Genomic DNA, 15,265 nt, shown 5'->3' with positions numbered 1-15,265 from the left:
TGAGCCTCATTCTAATTGAGCCTTAAGAAAATTCCTACTCACAGAGTAAGCTAAGTGATACCATGAGGAAGAAAACAGACAAATCCAGAATGTTGGAAGTTCTGTAGGACATCTGACCTGGTTACTTCAACAACTCAGAGGCATTGGGGTGAAAAGGGAAGGGATACTGCTTTTTTTAAAAGTGATTAATAGACGGAGGAGTCAAGATGGCGGAGAAGTAGCAAGCTGAGAGTACTTCAGCTAGCAGGAGATCAGCTAGAGAGCTTATCTAAAGACTGCAAACACCTACAAATAAATCGGCAGATCGAAGAGAAGAACAGCAATTCTAGAAACAGAAAAACAACCACTTTCTGAAAGGTAGGACTGGCGGAGAGGTGAATCCAAAGCGACAGGAAGATAGACCCCGGGGGGAGGGGCCGGCTCCCGGCAAGCGGCAGAGCAACGGAGCACAAAATCAGGACTTTTAAAAGTCTGTTCCGCTGAGGGACATCGCTCCAGAGGCTAAACTGGGGTGAAGCCCACGCGGGGTCAGCGTGGCCTCAGGTCCCGCAGGGTCACAGAAGGATCGGGGGTGTCTGAATGTCGCAGAGCTTGCGAGTATTGGAACGGGGAAGCCGGCTACAGAGACAGCCGACAGTAAGCTCACAGCTCGGGGTTACCTTGAACCGGTTGCAGGCTTGGTGAGCTCGGAGCTCGGCCAGAGGTCAGGCAGACGGGAGTTACTGGGCACTGTTCTCTGAGGGAGCACTGAGGAGTGGGGCCCCGGGCTCTTGGCTCCTCCGGGCGGGAGACCAGGAGGCCGCCATTTGTATTCCCGTCCTCCGGAACTCTACGGAAAGCGCTCAGGGAACAAAAGCTCCTGAAAGCAAACCCAAGCAGATTATTCAGCCCGGCCCTTGGGGCGGTGCAATTCCGCCTGGGGCAAAGACACTTGAGAATCACTACAACAGGCCCTCCCCCAGAAGATCAACAAGAAATCCAGGCAAGACCAAGTTCACCTACCAAGGAGTGCAGTTTCAATACCAAGGAGAGTAGCAGAATTCCAGAGGAGAAGAAAGCAAAGCATGGAACTCATGGCTTTCTCCCTGTGATTTTTTAGTCTTGCAGTTAATTTAATTTTTTTTCTTTTTCATTTTTTTCTCTTCTTCTGCTAAAATTTTTTTAACTTTTACCCTTTTCTTTTTTAACATTTTTAACTAGTTTATCTAATATATATATTTTTTCTTTTTTATACTTTTCTTTATTCGTTTTTTAAATTCTTTTCTTTTTTTTTTCTTTTCTTTTTTTTAAATTCTTTTTCTTTCTTTCTTTTTGAACGTCTTTTTATCCCCTTTCTCTCCCCTCATGATTTGGGATCTCTTCTGATTTGGTTAAGGCATATTTTCCTGGGGTTGTTGCCACCCTTTTAGTATTTTACTTGCTCCTTCATATACTCTTATCTGGACAAAATGACAAGGCAGAAAAATTCACCACAAAAAAAAAGAACAAGAGGCAGTACCGAAGGCTAGGGACCTAATCAATACAGACATTGGTAATATGTCAGATCTAGAGTTCAGAATGACAATTCTCAAGATTCTAGCCGGGCTCGAAAAAGGCATGGAAGATATTAGAGAAACCCTCTCCAGAGATATAAAAGCCCTTTCTGGAGAAATAAAAGAACTAAAATCTAACCAAGTTGAAATAAAAAAAGCTATTAATGAGGTTCAATAAAAAATGGAGGCTCTCACTGCTAGGATAAATGAGGCAGAAGAAAGAATTAGCGATATAGAAGACCAAATGACAGAGAATAAAGAAGCTGAGCAAAAGAGGGACAAATAGCTACTGGACCACGAAGGGAAAATTCGAGAGATAAGTGACACCATAAGACGAAACAACATTAGAATAAATGGGATTCCAGAAGAAGAAGAAAGAGAGAGGGGAGCACAAGGTATACTGGAGAGAATTATTGGGGAGAATTTCCCCAATATGGCAAAGGGAACAAGCATCAAAATTCAGGAGGTTCAGAGAACGCCCCTCAAAATCAATAAGAATAGGCCCACACCCTGTCACCTAATAATAAAATTTACAAGTCTTAGTGACAAAGAGAAAATCCTGAAAGCAGCCCGGGAAAAGAAGTCTGTAACATACAATGGTAAAAATATTAGATTGGCAGCTGACTTATCCACAGAGACCTGGCAGGCCAGAAAGAGCTGGCATGATATATTCAGAGCACTAAACGAGAAAAACATGCAGCCAAGAATACTATATCCAGCTAGGCTACCATTGAAAATAGAAGGAGAGATTAAAAGCTGCCAGGACAAACAAAAACTGAAAGAATTTGCAAACACCAAACCAGCTCTACAGGAAATATTGAAAGGGGTCCTCTAAGCAAAGAGAGAGCCTACAAATGGTAGATCAGAAAGGAACAGAGACAATATACAGTAACAGTCACCTTGCAGGCGATACAATGGCACTAAATTCATATCTCTCAATAGTTACCCTGAATGTTAATGGGCTAAATGCCCCAATCAAAAGACACAGGGTATCAGAATGGATAAAAAAACAAAACCCATCTATATGTTGCCTACAAGAAACTCATTTTAAGCCCGAAGACACCTCCAGATTTAAAGTGAGGCGGTGGAAAAGAATTTACCATGCTAATGGACATCAGAAGAAAGCAGGAGTGGCAATCCTTATATCAGATCAATTAGATTTTAAGCCAAAGACTATAATAAGAGATGAGGAAGGACACTATATCATACTCAAAGGGTCTGTCCAACAAGAAAATCTAACAATTTTAAATGTCTATGCCCCCAACGTGTGAGCAGCCAACTATATAAACCAATTAATAACAAAATCAAAGAAACGCATCAACAATAATATAATAATAGTAGGGGACTTTAACACTCCCCTCACTGAAATGGACAGATATCCAAGCAAAAGATCAACAAGGAAATAAAGGCCTTAAATGACACACTGGACCAGATGGACATCACAGATATATTCAGGACATTTCATCCCAAAGCAACAGAATACACATTCTTCTCTAGTGCACATGGAACATTCTCCAGAATAGATCACATCCTCAGTCCTAAATCAGGACTCGACCGGTAGCAAAAGATTGGTATCATTCCCTGCATAGTTTCAGAACACAATGCTCTGAAGCTAGAACTCAACCACAAGAGGAACTTTGGAAAGAACACAAATACATGGAGACTAAACAGCATCCTTCTAAAGAATGAATGGGTCAAGCGGGAAATTAAAGAAGAATTGAAAAAATTCATGGAAACAAATGATAATGAAAATACAACGGTTCAAAATCTGTGGGACACAACAAAGGCAGTCCTGAGAGGAAACTATATAGCGGTACAAGCCTTTCTCAAGAAACAAGAAAGGTCTCAGGTACACAACCTAACCCTACACCTAAAGGAGCTGGAGAAAGAACAAGAAAGAAACCCTAAGCCCAGCAGGAGAAGAGAAATCATAAAGATCAGAGCAGAAATCAATGAAATAGAAACCAAAAAACAGTAGAACAAATCAATGAAACTAGGAGCTGGTTCTTTGAAAGAATTAATAAAATTGATAAACCCCTGGCCAGACTTATCAAAAATAAAAGAGAAAGGACCCAAATAAATAAAATCATGAATGAAAGAGGAGAGATCACAGCTAACACTAAAGAAATACAAACTATTATAAGAACATACTATGAGCAACTCTACACCAACAAATTTGACAATCTGGAAGAAATGGATGCATTCCTAGAAACATATAAACTACCACAACTGAACCAGGAAGAAATAGAAAGCCTGAACAGACCCATAACCAGTAAGGAGTTGAAACAGTCATTAAAAATCTCCAAACAAACAAAAGCCCAGGGCCAGACGGCTTCCTGGGGGAATTCTACCAAACATTTAAAGAACTAATTCCTATTCTCCTGAAACTCTTCCAAAAAATAGAAGTGGAAGGAATACTTCCAAACTCATTTTATGAGGCCAGCATCACCTTGATCCCCAAACCAGACAAGGATCCCATAAAAAAAGAGCGCTATAGATCAATATCCTTGATGAACACAGATGCGAAAATTCTCACCAAAATACTAGTCAATAGGATTCAACAGTACATTAAAAGGATTATTCACCACGACCAAGTGGGATTTATCCCAGGGCTGCAAGGTTGGTTCAACATCCGCAAATCAGTCAATGTGATACAACACATCAATAAAAGAAAGAACAAGAACCATATGATACTCTCAATAGATGCTGAAAAAGCATTTGACAAAGTACAGCATCCCTTCCTGATCAAAACCCTTCAAAGTGTAGGGATAGAGGGCACATACCTCAATATCATCAAAGCCATCTATGAAAAACCCACTGTAAATATCATTCTCAATGGAGAAAAACTGAAAGCTTTTCCGCTAAGATCAGGAACACGGCGGGGATATCCATTATCACCACTGCTATTCAACATAGTACTAGAAGTCCTAGCCTCAGCAATCAGACAACAAAAGGAAATTAAAGGCATCTAAATCGGCAAAGAAGAAGTCAAATTATCACTCTTCGCAGATGATATGATACTCTATGTGGAAAACCCAAAAGACTCCACTCCAAAACTGCTAGAACTTGTACAGGAATTCAGTAAAGTGTCAGGATATAAAATCAATTCACAGAAATCAGTTGCATTTCTCTACACCAACAACAAGACAGAAGAAAGAGAAATTAAGGAGTCAATCCCATTTACAATTGCACCCCAAACCATAAGATACCTAGGAATAAACCTAACCAAAGAGGCTAAGAATCTATACTCAGAAAACTATAAAGTACTCATGAAAGAAATTGAGGAAGACACAAAGAAATGGAAAAATGTTCCATGCTCCTGGATTGGAAGAATAAATATTGTGAAAATGTCTATGCTACCTAAAGCAATCTACACATTTAATGCAATTCCTATCAAAGTACCATCCATCTTTTTCAAAGAAATGGGACAAATAATCCTAAAATTTATATGGAACCAGAAAAGACCTCGAATAGCCAAAGAGATATTGAAAAAGAAAGCCAAAGTTGGTGGCATCACAATTCCGGACTTCAAGCTCTATTACAAAGCTGTCATCATCAAGACAGCATGGTACTGGCACAAAAACAGACACATAGATCAATGGAACAGAATAGAGAGCCCAGAAATAGACCCTCAACTCTATGGTCAACTAATCTTTGACAAAGCAGGAAAGAATGTCCCATGGAAAAAAGACAGCCTCTTCAATAAATGGTGTTGGGAAAATTGGACAGTCACATGCAGAAAAATGAAATTGGACCATTTCCTTACACCATACACAAAAATAGACTCAAAATGGATGAAGGACCTCAATGTGAGAAAGGAATCCATCAAAATCCTTGAGGAGAACACAGGCAGCAACCTCTTCGACCTCAGCCACAGCAACATCTTCCTAGGAACATCGCCAAAGGCAAGGGAAGCAAGGGCAAAAATGAACTATTGGGATTTCATCAAGATCAAAAGCTTTTGCACAGCAAAGGAAACAGTTAACAAAATCAAAAGACAACCAACAAAAGATGTGTGGACCACATCTTCCTTATCCATTCGTCCGTTGAAGGGCATCTTGGTTCTTTCTATAGTTTGGAGACCATGGCCATTGCTGCTATAAACATTGGGGTACAGATGGCCCTTCTTTTCACTACATCTGTATCTTTGGGGTAAATACCCAGAAGTGCGATTGCAGGGTCATGGGGAAGCTCTATTTTTAATTTCTTGAGGAATTTCCACACTGTTCTCCAAAGAGGCTGCACCAACTTGCATTCCCACCAACAGTCTAAGAGGGTTCCCCTTTCTCCTCATTCCCTCCAACACACAAAAAAGCCCATTTTTCAGAGACATACTCAGAAGTATCTAGAAGCGTACTGACCTGATGTCTCGGATTTATTTTAACATACTCTGAGCAGGGAGGGGAAGAGAAAACAAAAGAGAGATGAAACAAATGTAGGAAAGTATTGATGAATATTGAGTCTGAGCGGTAGTTTATTATTGTTTATTGCTATATGCTTGGGAATGTTTATGTAAATTATTTTTTCTATAAAATATTATTTCCTACAGATAGGTAAGTATTATATACAGTGAGCATAACAGTGGCTATCTCTGAGTGGCAAGGTTAGGAGTAGATTTTCTTTTGCCTTGATATTTCTTTCTTTCTTTTTTTTTTTTAAGATTTATTTATTTATTTGACAGGGAGAGACTTAGCTAGAGTTAGAACACAAGAAGGGGGAGTGGGAGAGGGAGAAGCAGACCAGTAAGCGGGGAGCCCTAGGCGGAGCTCAATCCCAGGACCCCAGGATCATGACCTAAGCCGAAGACAGACACTTAACGACTCAGCCACCCAGGCACCCCTTTGCCTTGATATTTCTTTGCTGTGCTCTATATTTCATGCAATAAGTATGTACTGTTTTATAATATAGAAAATGTAAGGAAGTTTTTATAAATACAGTACTACTACTTACTTATACTTACTATTCAGAATTTATTATTTATAAGACATGATGTTCTGACTCCCCTCCCCTGGCCTTCCCCGGAACAGAAAAATCATTGCTTAACTATCAGATATTCTTTTTTCTTTTTAATTTAATTTTATTTAAATTCAATTAATTAACATATCCCGTATTATTAGTTTCGGTGCTCATTACATCATGTGCCCTCTTTAATGTCCATCATCCAGATACTCCATCCCTTCAATCCCCTTCCCCTCCAGCAAACCTCAGTTTTGTCTTAGAATTAAGAGTCTCTCATGGTTTTTCTCCCTCTCTGATTTTGTCTTATTTTATTTTTCCCTCCCTTCCCCTATGATCCTCTGTTTTGTTTCATAAGTTCCACATATGAGTAAGATATGATAATTGTCTTTCTCTGATGGACTTATTTGGCTTAGCAAATACCCTCTAGTTCCATCCACGTCATTGCAAATGGCAAGATTTCATTTTTTGATGGCTGAGTAATTCCTCTGTTGATGGACTTCTGGGCTCTTTCTGTAGTTTTGCTGTTGTGGACATTGCTGCCATAAACATTGAGATGCAGGTACCCCTTCAGATCTCTATGTTTGTATCCTTTGAATAAACACCTAATAGTGCAATGCTGGGTCATGGGGTAGCTCTGTTTTTAGCTTCTAGAAGAACCAAAGTGGCTCACCAGCTTGCATTCCCACCAGCACTGTAAGAGGGTTCCCCTTTCTCTGCACCCTTGCTAACACTTGTTGTTTCCTGACCTGTTAATTTTAGCCATTCTGACTGGCGTGAGGTGGTATCTTATTGTGGTTTTGATTTGTATTTCCTTGATGATGAGTAATGGTAAGCATTTTTTCATATGTTTATTAACCATTTGTATGTCTTCTTTGGAGAAATGTCTGTTCATGTCTTCTGCCCATTTCTTGACTGGATTATTTGTTTTTTGAGTGTCGAGCTTAATAAAGTTCTTTATCAATCTTGGATACTAGCCTTTTATCTGATAAAGTGTTTGCAAATATCTTCTCCCATTCTGTAGGTTGTCTTTTGGTTTTGTCAACTGTTTCCTTTGTTGTGCAGAAGCTTTTTATCTTGATGAAGCCCCAAGAGTTCAATTTTGTTTTTGTTCCTCTTGCCTTAGGAGACATGTCTAGCAAGAAGTTACCGCAGCAAAGGTCACAGAGGTTGCTGCCTGTCTTTTCTTCTAAGATTTTGATGGATTCCTGTCTCATATTTAGGTCTTTCATCCATTTTGAGTTTATTTTTGTATGTGATGTAAGAAAATGGTCCAGTTTCATTCCTCTGCATGTGGTTGTCCAATGTTCCCACCACTATTTGTTGAAGAGACTGTCTTTTTTCCATTGGATATTCTTTCCTGCTTTGTTGAAGATTAGTTGACCATATAATTCAGGGTCCATTTCTGGGCTCTCTATTCTGTTCCATTGATCTATGTGTCTGTTTTTGTGCCAGTACTATACTGTCTTGATGATTACAGCTTTGTAATAGAGCTTTATTAGCTCTTTATTAGCTCTAAGTCTGGGATTGTGATGCCACCAACTTTGGTTTTCTTTTTCAACATTCCTTTGGCTCTTCGAGGTCTTTACTGGTTCCATACAAATTTTAGGATTATTTGTTCCAGCTCTGTGAAAAATGTTGATTTCTAGAGCAGCTGTAGTTGGTTAACCTATCACCTCGCTGGCTTGTATCATCCCATATAATACAGAGAAGAGCTTGTGGGAAATGAGAGGTGTGTCCCAAATGAAATCATACATAGGATTATCAGTTAAGATGTTGTGGTATGTTTAGTCTCTTCTCAATTCCTAATGGGTTTTTATTCTAGAATAAAAAAAGTATTTAAAAAAGTATACTGTTATTATTACCATCAAGGTCCTTGTTTTGAAGGAGTTCCTAATATTGTGCCCTACCATTCTTCTTAAGTTACTAAGTTAAATTGGAAAAATTGAAAGTAAAGATTACTGATGGAAAATGATAATGATAATAGTAAGAACAAACAGTTCTGTTTTCCTTGTTGTTTGTCAAATGTTATTCTAAACGCTCTACCTGTATTAACTCATTTAATCTGCACAACAACCCTCTGATGTAGGCTTTATGATGGTCCTCATATATACATAGGAAACCTAAGCACAGTGAAGTGAGCAGACTATCTGAGGCCACACAACGTGTAAGCAGAGGGCTAGGATTCCAGCCCAGGCAACCATGCTCTCAGTCCTGCCGCGGCACGGCAGAGTGCGAGCTGCCCAAGAATTACAGTGCAAAGGCAGTAAAGTCAAGGCAATAGAAACCGCACTTTGCCTTAAAATTGAAGTGAATTGACATACAATGTTACATTAGTTTCAGGTACACATGGAAGCCTCACTTTTTAGAACAAAGATCGGTATGTAATCCTCTGTTTTAGGTGAAGAGTCTGAGGACGACTCTGATTTTAGTGAGAGCGAAGACAATGACGAAGACTTCACCATGGGAAAAAATAAAGTGAAAGAAATTAAAAAGAAAGAAGTGAAGGTAAAATCCCTAGTTGAGAAAAAGGAGAAGAAGCCTAAATCCAGATGTGATACTTTGGGTAAGCTTAGTGCAAAATACTTAATTTTGCAATATGGACATGTTTGGGGCCATTCTTCTGCCGGCCACAAACAGATATGAAAAAGTCATTAACAACATGAACATATTTTATATTTTCTTTGGATGTTTGTTTATGCTTCCTCACTAAGACACACAAAAAGCTCAGAATAAAATGTCAGTTTCCACATTGGAATTTACCATTTCAAGTCTTCTGTATACCTTGAAGCGTGTTGCTTCACAAGGAAGTTTAATATGTAATATAAGAAGTAAAATTTACCTGCTAAATTATGGGATTAGGAGTCGGCAAAGAAGGATTATATTTTTAGCCTCACTAATAAGGTATTGAGTAACTTTTGAGAGTCTTTATTCAGGCACATGCTACAGTTTTTCCCTTGATAGAGAAAATCTCGAGAGCTGTGCTATCCAATATGATAGCCACTGGCCACATGCAGCTATATTAGATTTAATTAAAGTTAAATAAACTTTGAAAGCCACTTCCGTGGATTTGATAACCACATTTATTACAGGTGCTTAATAACAACATGTGGCTAGTGGTTATTACATGGACAGCACAGAATTTCCATCGTAGCAGAAAAACTTCTGTTGGACAGTGCTCATGTAGGGACTAGATGTTAACATTAAGAAGAGTATATAATGAAAATTTATGTATTCATATGCATTTAGATATCCCTTAAATCGTGACATAGTAAGCATTATCTAAAAGTGAGTTTGTATTTCACCTCTCCTCCTCCCTTCATTTCCAGCATATCCCTCCAAAAAAAAACCACAAAACCTAGTCCCATTCTTGTGCTTATTCTCTGGGTAAATGACACCATCAGGCAGTGGGCCCATGACAGGAACTTGCAAGTCATGATTATTTCTTTGTCTCCATCACCGCCTGCCCCCATCTAATTCTTAGAAGATCTCCAATCTGTTGTTCTTTCCTCCATTCACCCCTGGTTCAGGCCCTTATCACCTCTACCCTAGAGTAGAGAGTACCCTTATCACCTCTACCTAGAGTACCTTAAGAGCCTTCTAAGTGGTCTGCTTGTCTTACCCTACCATCAGAGAGATGTATTCAGAACACAGGTTTTCCTGAGAAAAATCAGTATCTGATTGTGACTAACCAGACCCCTTCCCTGGTGTGCAAAACTCTGCATCAGTGATGTGCACCCTGTCCGTCTCTCACCTTCCTATCCTTGACCTTCCCACTGTATCTAGCCATCCAGAACTGGCAGCTCTCCTAGAACTGGCTGCATTCTCTAGCTTTGCATGCTCTTCTCCCTCTGCCTAGAAAACTTTCCTCTCTGTTTACTTTGCAGCCTTGATCTGGCTCAAACTATCCTCAGACAACCTCCCTGTGGCCTGTGAAACCTATGCACATACATACATAGATTGTAGGTTCCCTCCTACTGTGCATACCTCTAGAGTTGTCTTCTGTCTCATCACACTGCGCGATACACATCTCATTGCTTTTTTTCCCCTTCTTACTGGAGTCTAGTGACTGAACTCTATTAGAGTCTAAGTTCCTTGGGAACAAGATCCCTGAGCTATACTCTTTGTAACCCTAGAGCCTAATATATCGTGTCATTGACACATACTGAGGAGACACTGTTATATCCTGGCTGCAGGTATAGACTTGGGAGGTGGACCTTATTCCTAATCCTGGCTCAGGTACTTAATCAACTACCAGGCTACAGGCGGATTGCTTAGTCTCTCTCCCTTATCTGATAGTGGGGATAGGAATATCTGTATCAGAATTGCTCAGAGAGTTAAAAGTAATGTATGTGGTGTGGGTACCATACTGCCTCGCCTATAAATGCTCATAAGAGATGACTATTCTTGGGCTCTCAGTGAATGTAAGCGTTTTCCAAATTTAGGATATTGCCTTTTTAATTTTTATAAGTTTATATAACTTAATAATTTTTATATCTACATGCTAGATTTAATCTTCCTCTGTGCAAAACTTTTTCTATGTGTATATTCTTTAAATTTTATTTTATTTAAATTCAGTTAATTAACACAGAGTCTATTAATGGTTTTGGAGGTAGAGTTCAGTGATTCCTCAGTTGTGTATAACACCCAGTGCTCATTACTTTCTCTCTTTCGTTCCATATATATGTGTATATATATATGTATATATTTTATTTATTTATTTTTTTAAATTTTTTTAAGAAGTGACTTCAAGAGACTCTGCTCCAGCTGCTGTGAAATCAGAATCTCAGCCTTCAGCAAAAAAGGTTTCTCTTTCTTCAGAGGCCGCTAGGAAGCCATTACAAATATGCAGCCCTTCAGCTGAAAGCAGAAAACCTAAGTGGGTCCCACCAGGTATGGCGTATTTCTTGATCAAGGGCAGGGGCTTAGAAAATTATCACTGGCCAATTTTTTCCCTTAGTTTTAAGTGTCACATCATATCATTACATACTTTTCAACATCAAGGTTTTTAATTGCTGCATTTATTCATCATATGTCATTCCCTTATACTGAGCATCCAGATTGTTTATTATTTTCTCAACATCATAAATAAGTTTGTAATAAGCACAAACATCCTTATTTTTAGAAATCTGTGGGCACATCCTTGATTATTTTTTTAGAACAAATTTTTAGTGGTGGATTTACAGTGTCAAAGAGTGTTAACATTTAACATTCCTCATATTTATTTTTGGTAACAAAGCTTTTTGCTCAAGACCCACTGGTCACAGTCTGACTGAAGCCTCAGGACCTGTACATGGTCTTCCAGCATTTAACAAATGCCCTTGCAGACTTGACTTCTCTTTGTTTTTTTGTGGTTTTTTTTTTGCTCTATAGCCAAGTCTGACTGATTCTTCAAGAATTCTTTGACCTTCACTTATCTTGACATTACCAAAAACCTAGTCCAGGCCCTGTCCAATTTATTGCCCAAACTACCTGTGGCTTCCTAAGTAGTCCTGTATCCACTTTCTCTCACCCAACCATATGCACCCTCAAGTCCAAGGAAACTGATACCGTTTTTCTTCCTTAAACACAGTGTGTGTCATCTTCTATCAGAACCTGTGTCCACTTTCCTCCCTGTCTTATGTCTATCCTCATTTTTCCCCTCTCCTTCTCTAAGTCAGTCCACATCTACTCATATCTTTTCACTTATATTTCTTGATTGGTCCACAGTGGTCACCCCCAATGACTAGGTATTAATAGACAGATTTCAGTCTGAGTCAATATTTTTGTATTGCTGCCTCATATTTATAGCAGCATTATCAATAATAGCCAAATTACAGAAAGAGCCCAGAGACCCATCAACTGATGAATGGACAAAGAAGATGTAGTATATATATATAATGGAATATTATTCAACCATCCAAAAGAATGAAATCTTGCCGTTTAGATGGAGAACTAGAGGGTATTATGCTCGGCAAAATAAATCAGTCAAAGACAAATACCATATGATCTCACTCATATGTGGAATTTAAGAAACAAAACATTAGGACATAGGGGAAGGGGGAAAAAAAGAGAGGAAGGCAAACCATTAGAGACTCTTTTTAAATTTATTATTTTATTTATTTTTTCTTTTTTTGTGTGTGTGTTATGTTAGTCACCATACAGTACATCATTAGCTTTTATTTTTTTTAATAAAGATTTTATTTATTTATTTGACAGACAGAGATCACAAGTAGGCAGAGAAGCAGGCAGAGAGGAAGGGAAGCAGGCTCCCTGCTGAGCAGAAAGCCCGATGCAGGGCTTGATCCCAGGACCCTGGGATCATTACCTGAGCCGAAGTCAGAGGCTTTAGCCACTGAGCCACCCAGGCGCCCCCATCATTAGCTTTTGATGTAGTGTCCCATGATTCATTGTTTATGAATAACACCCAGCACTCCATGCAATCTGTGCCTTCCTTAGTACCCATCACTGGACTCACCCATCCTCCCCGCCCCCCTTTAAAACCCTCAGTTTGTTTCCCAGAGTCCATAGTCTCTCATGGTTCTTCTCCCCCTCTGATTTCTCCCATAAGAGACTCTAAACTATAGAGAACAAACTGCAGGTTGCTGGAGGGGAGATGGGTGGGGGGGGGAGGGATAATGGGTGATAGGCACTAAGAAGGGCATTTGTTGTGAGGAGCACCGGGTGTTATATGTAAGTGATGAATCCCTCAATTCTACTCCTGAGACTAGTATTACATTATATGTTATTAGAATTTAAATAAAAACTTGAAATATTAAATAAAAAGCATTATTAAAAAAAAGAGTCTGAGACTGCATGATTACTTAATGTCTCTTAATTACTACCTTTCATCTTGTGAAATATAAGGCACATATTGATTCAACAGTTGCATACACTACTCAGTGCTCACCATGATAAGCATAGTCCCCACCTGTCCCCATGCAACGTTGTTACACTGTTATTGACTATATTCCCTATGCTGGACTTTTCAACTCCATGACTTATTTATTTCATAACTGGAAGTTTGTATCTCTGAACCCTTTATCCCCCTTATCTATTTCACCCATCTACTCCCACCTCCAGTCAGAGAAGGACAAATACCGTATGATGTCACTTAAATGAACTAGTATAAATAAATAAAAAGAATATTTGTCATGTTTACAATAATTTAATATTTGAAAAATAGATTCAAGAAGTATTTGTAAGAATTGCAGTATTTTCAAAAATACATTGGATTTTTCTGCTACTTTAGAAATTATAACTTCATGCATTTCTCATGACCAGTATTAGTTGCTCCCAACTTACCTGTTTCAGTTTTTGTGCTTAAAGTTTTGGTGTCATTATCTTGCTTTTTGAGCATGTTTGAAAATAGGCAGTACTGTATTCTTTCTGCCCTTTAATACTGTTGATTCTTTTGATCTTGTTTATAACTTGATAGAACTTGTATACCACAGTAATCCATACCTGCCTTTTTTTTTTATTTTTTGTATCTTCTGTTTTATAAGTTGATCATTGTTAAGAGATTGCAAACATACTGAGCATTAGGTGATATGTTTTCTTTTAGCGACATCTGGAAGCAGCAACAGCAACAGGAGCCCACTGGCAGGGGTGTCTGTTAAGTCTCCAAATCAGAGTCTCCGCCTTGGCTTGTCCAGATTAGCACGAGTTAAACCTTTGCATCCAAACGCCGCTCATAGCTGAGTGTGGCAGGAAACAAATGTTTGATTAAGAGAATCAGAGTTTTACAGTGTGTTTCTATTTAAGGAGGTGTGTCATAATGTAAAGGAATCCTTTCATGTCATGTGAATTGCCTCTGCCTATTTTGTGAAGATGTTCATCTGAAGCTGTTCAAGACTTCAAGAAGAAAATTGTTTATAAGAATTATCTTGTGGTCTTATTTCCTCCTGAAGAATGTATTCTCTTTTTCCGGTGTTTATAATAAGGCATTGTCATTAAGTGATTGTCCCTTCGACAAGGAGGAAGTCCATGTTGCATACTGCTCTTTTCTAGTAAAATGATGTTGCTTTCTAGCTTTGTCTAATTTATGGCACCTTAAGTTTCACCGTTGAGAATTTATCTGGCGAAAGGAAACATTCCCATTTTTCCCAGGAGACATTTCTGAAATCTTTTTTTTTTTTTTAATATTTTATTTATTTATCAGAGAGAGAGAGGGAGAGGGAGCGAGCACAGGCAGACAGAATGGCAGGCACAGGCAGAGGGAGAAGCAGGCACCCTGCTGAGCAAGGAGTCTGACGTGGGACTCGATCCCAGGACGCTGGGATCATGACCTGAGCCGAAGGCAGCTGCTTAACCTTAAACTGAGCCACCCAGGCGTCCCGACATTTCTGAAATCTTAAGTTACATGATCAGTTTTACTGCAAAGATGTTTCATATTTTAGCCAATATTTTTATAGTAAGAATTCAGAATTATTTTACACGTTAAAATGGTTGCTGTAATGTGGCATATGTCTACTCAGAAGTAGATGTTTATTGTATAGCTACTAGAATTTCACGGGATTTTATGAAGCTCTCATTGTCAAAACCTGTAATAAAAGTGGAAGAGTCTTGGTGTGCTCTTTTCCTTGATACCGTTACATCCGTCTATCTCTGATTGTCTACATTTCATGATTCAATGAATGTTTTGTGCAAAAAAAAAAAAGTTAAGTCTTTTTGTTGTAACTATAAAGTGGGGGGAGCTGTTTCTTAGAATCACCACTTCATGTTAAGCCAGTGCTTTAGAGGGTGGCTGAGTAATTAGTCATCCCTATTATGATACATCTATATGATAGATGATATAG

The 15,265-nt window shown here is 38.8% G+C and overlaps 1 protein-coding gene across 2 annotated transcripts in view; it reads left to right on the top strand.

Annotated features, from left to right (window-relative positions):
• The window catches only part of RAD51AP1 (RAD51 associated protein 1), a 30,033-nt gene extending 15,376 nt beyond the window's left edge, over positions 1-14,657 (top strand). Inside the window, exons 7-9 of one of the 2 annotated variants that reach the window (XM_044228134.1) lie at positions 8,890-9,054; positions 11,232-11,381; positions 14,032-14,657. In XM_044228134.1, the coding sequence (XP_044084069.1) occupies positions 8,890-9,054; positions 11,232-11,381; positions 14,032-14,168 (452 nt within the window). In that variant the 3' untranslated portion in view covers positions 14,169-14,657. Of the gene's footprint in view, positions 1-8,889; positions 9,055-11,228; positions 11,382-14,031 lie in introns of both variants that reach the window. The other variant, XM_044228133.1, reaches the window with a different exon arrangement.
• The last annotated feature ends 608 nt before the right edge of the window (positions 14,658-15,265 follow it).

Source organism: Neovison vison, chromosome 12 (assembly GCF_020171115.1).
Source record: "Neovison vison isolate M4711 chromosome 12, ASM_NN_V1, whole genome shotgun sequence".
Classification (NCBI taxonomy): domain Eukaryota; kingdom Metazoa; phylum Chordata; class Mammalia; order Carnivora; family Mustelidae; genus Neogale; species Neogale vison.
The sequence above is the reverse complement of the archived record's forward strand: the minus strand, read 5'-3'. Positions and strand labels throughout refer to the sequence as shown.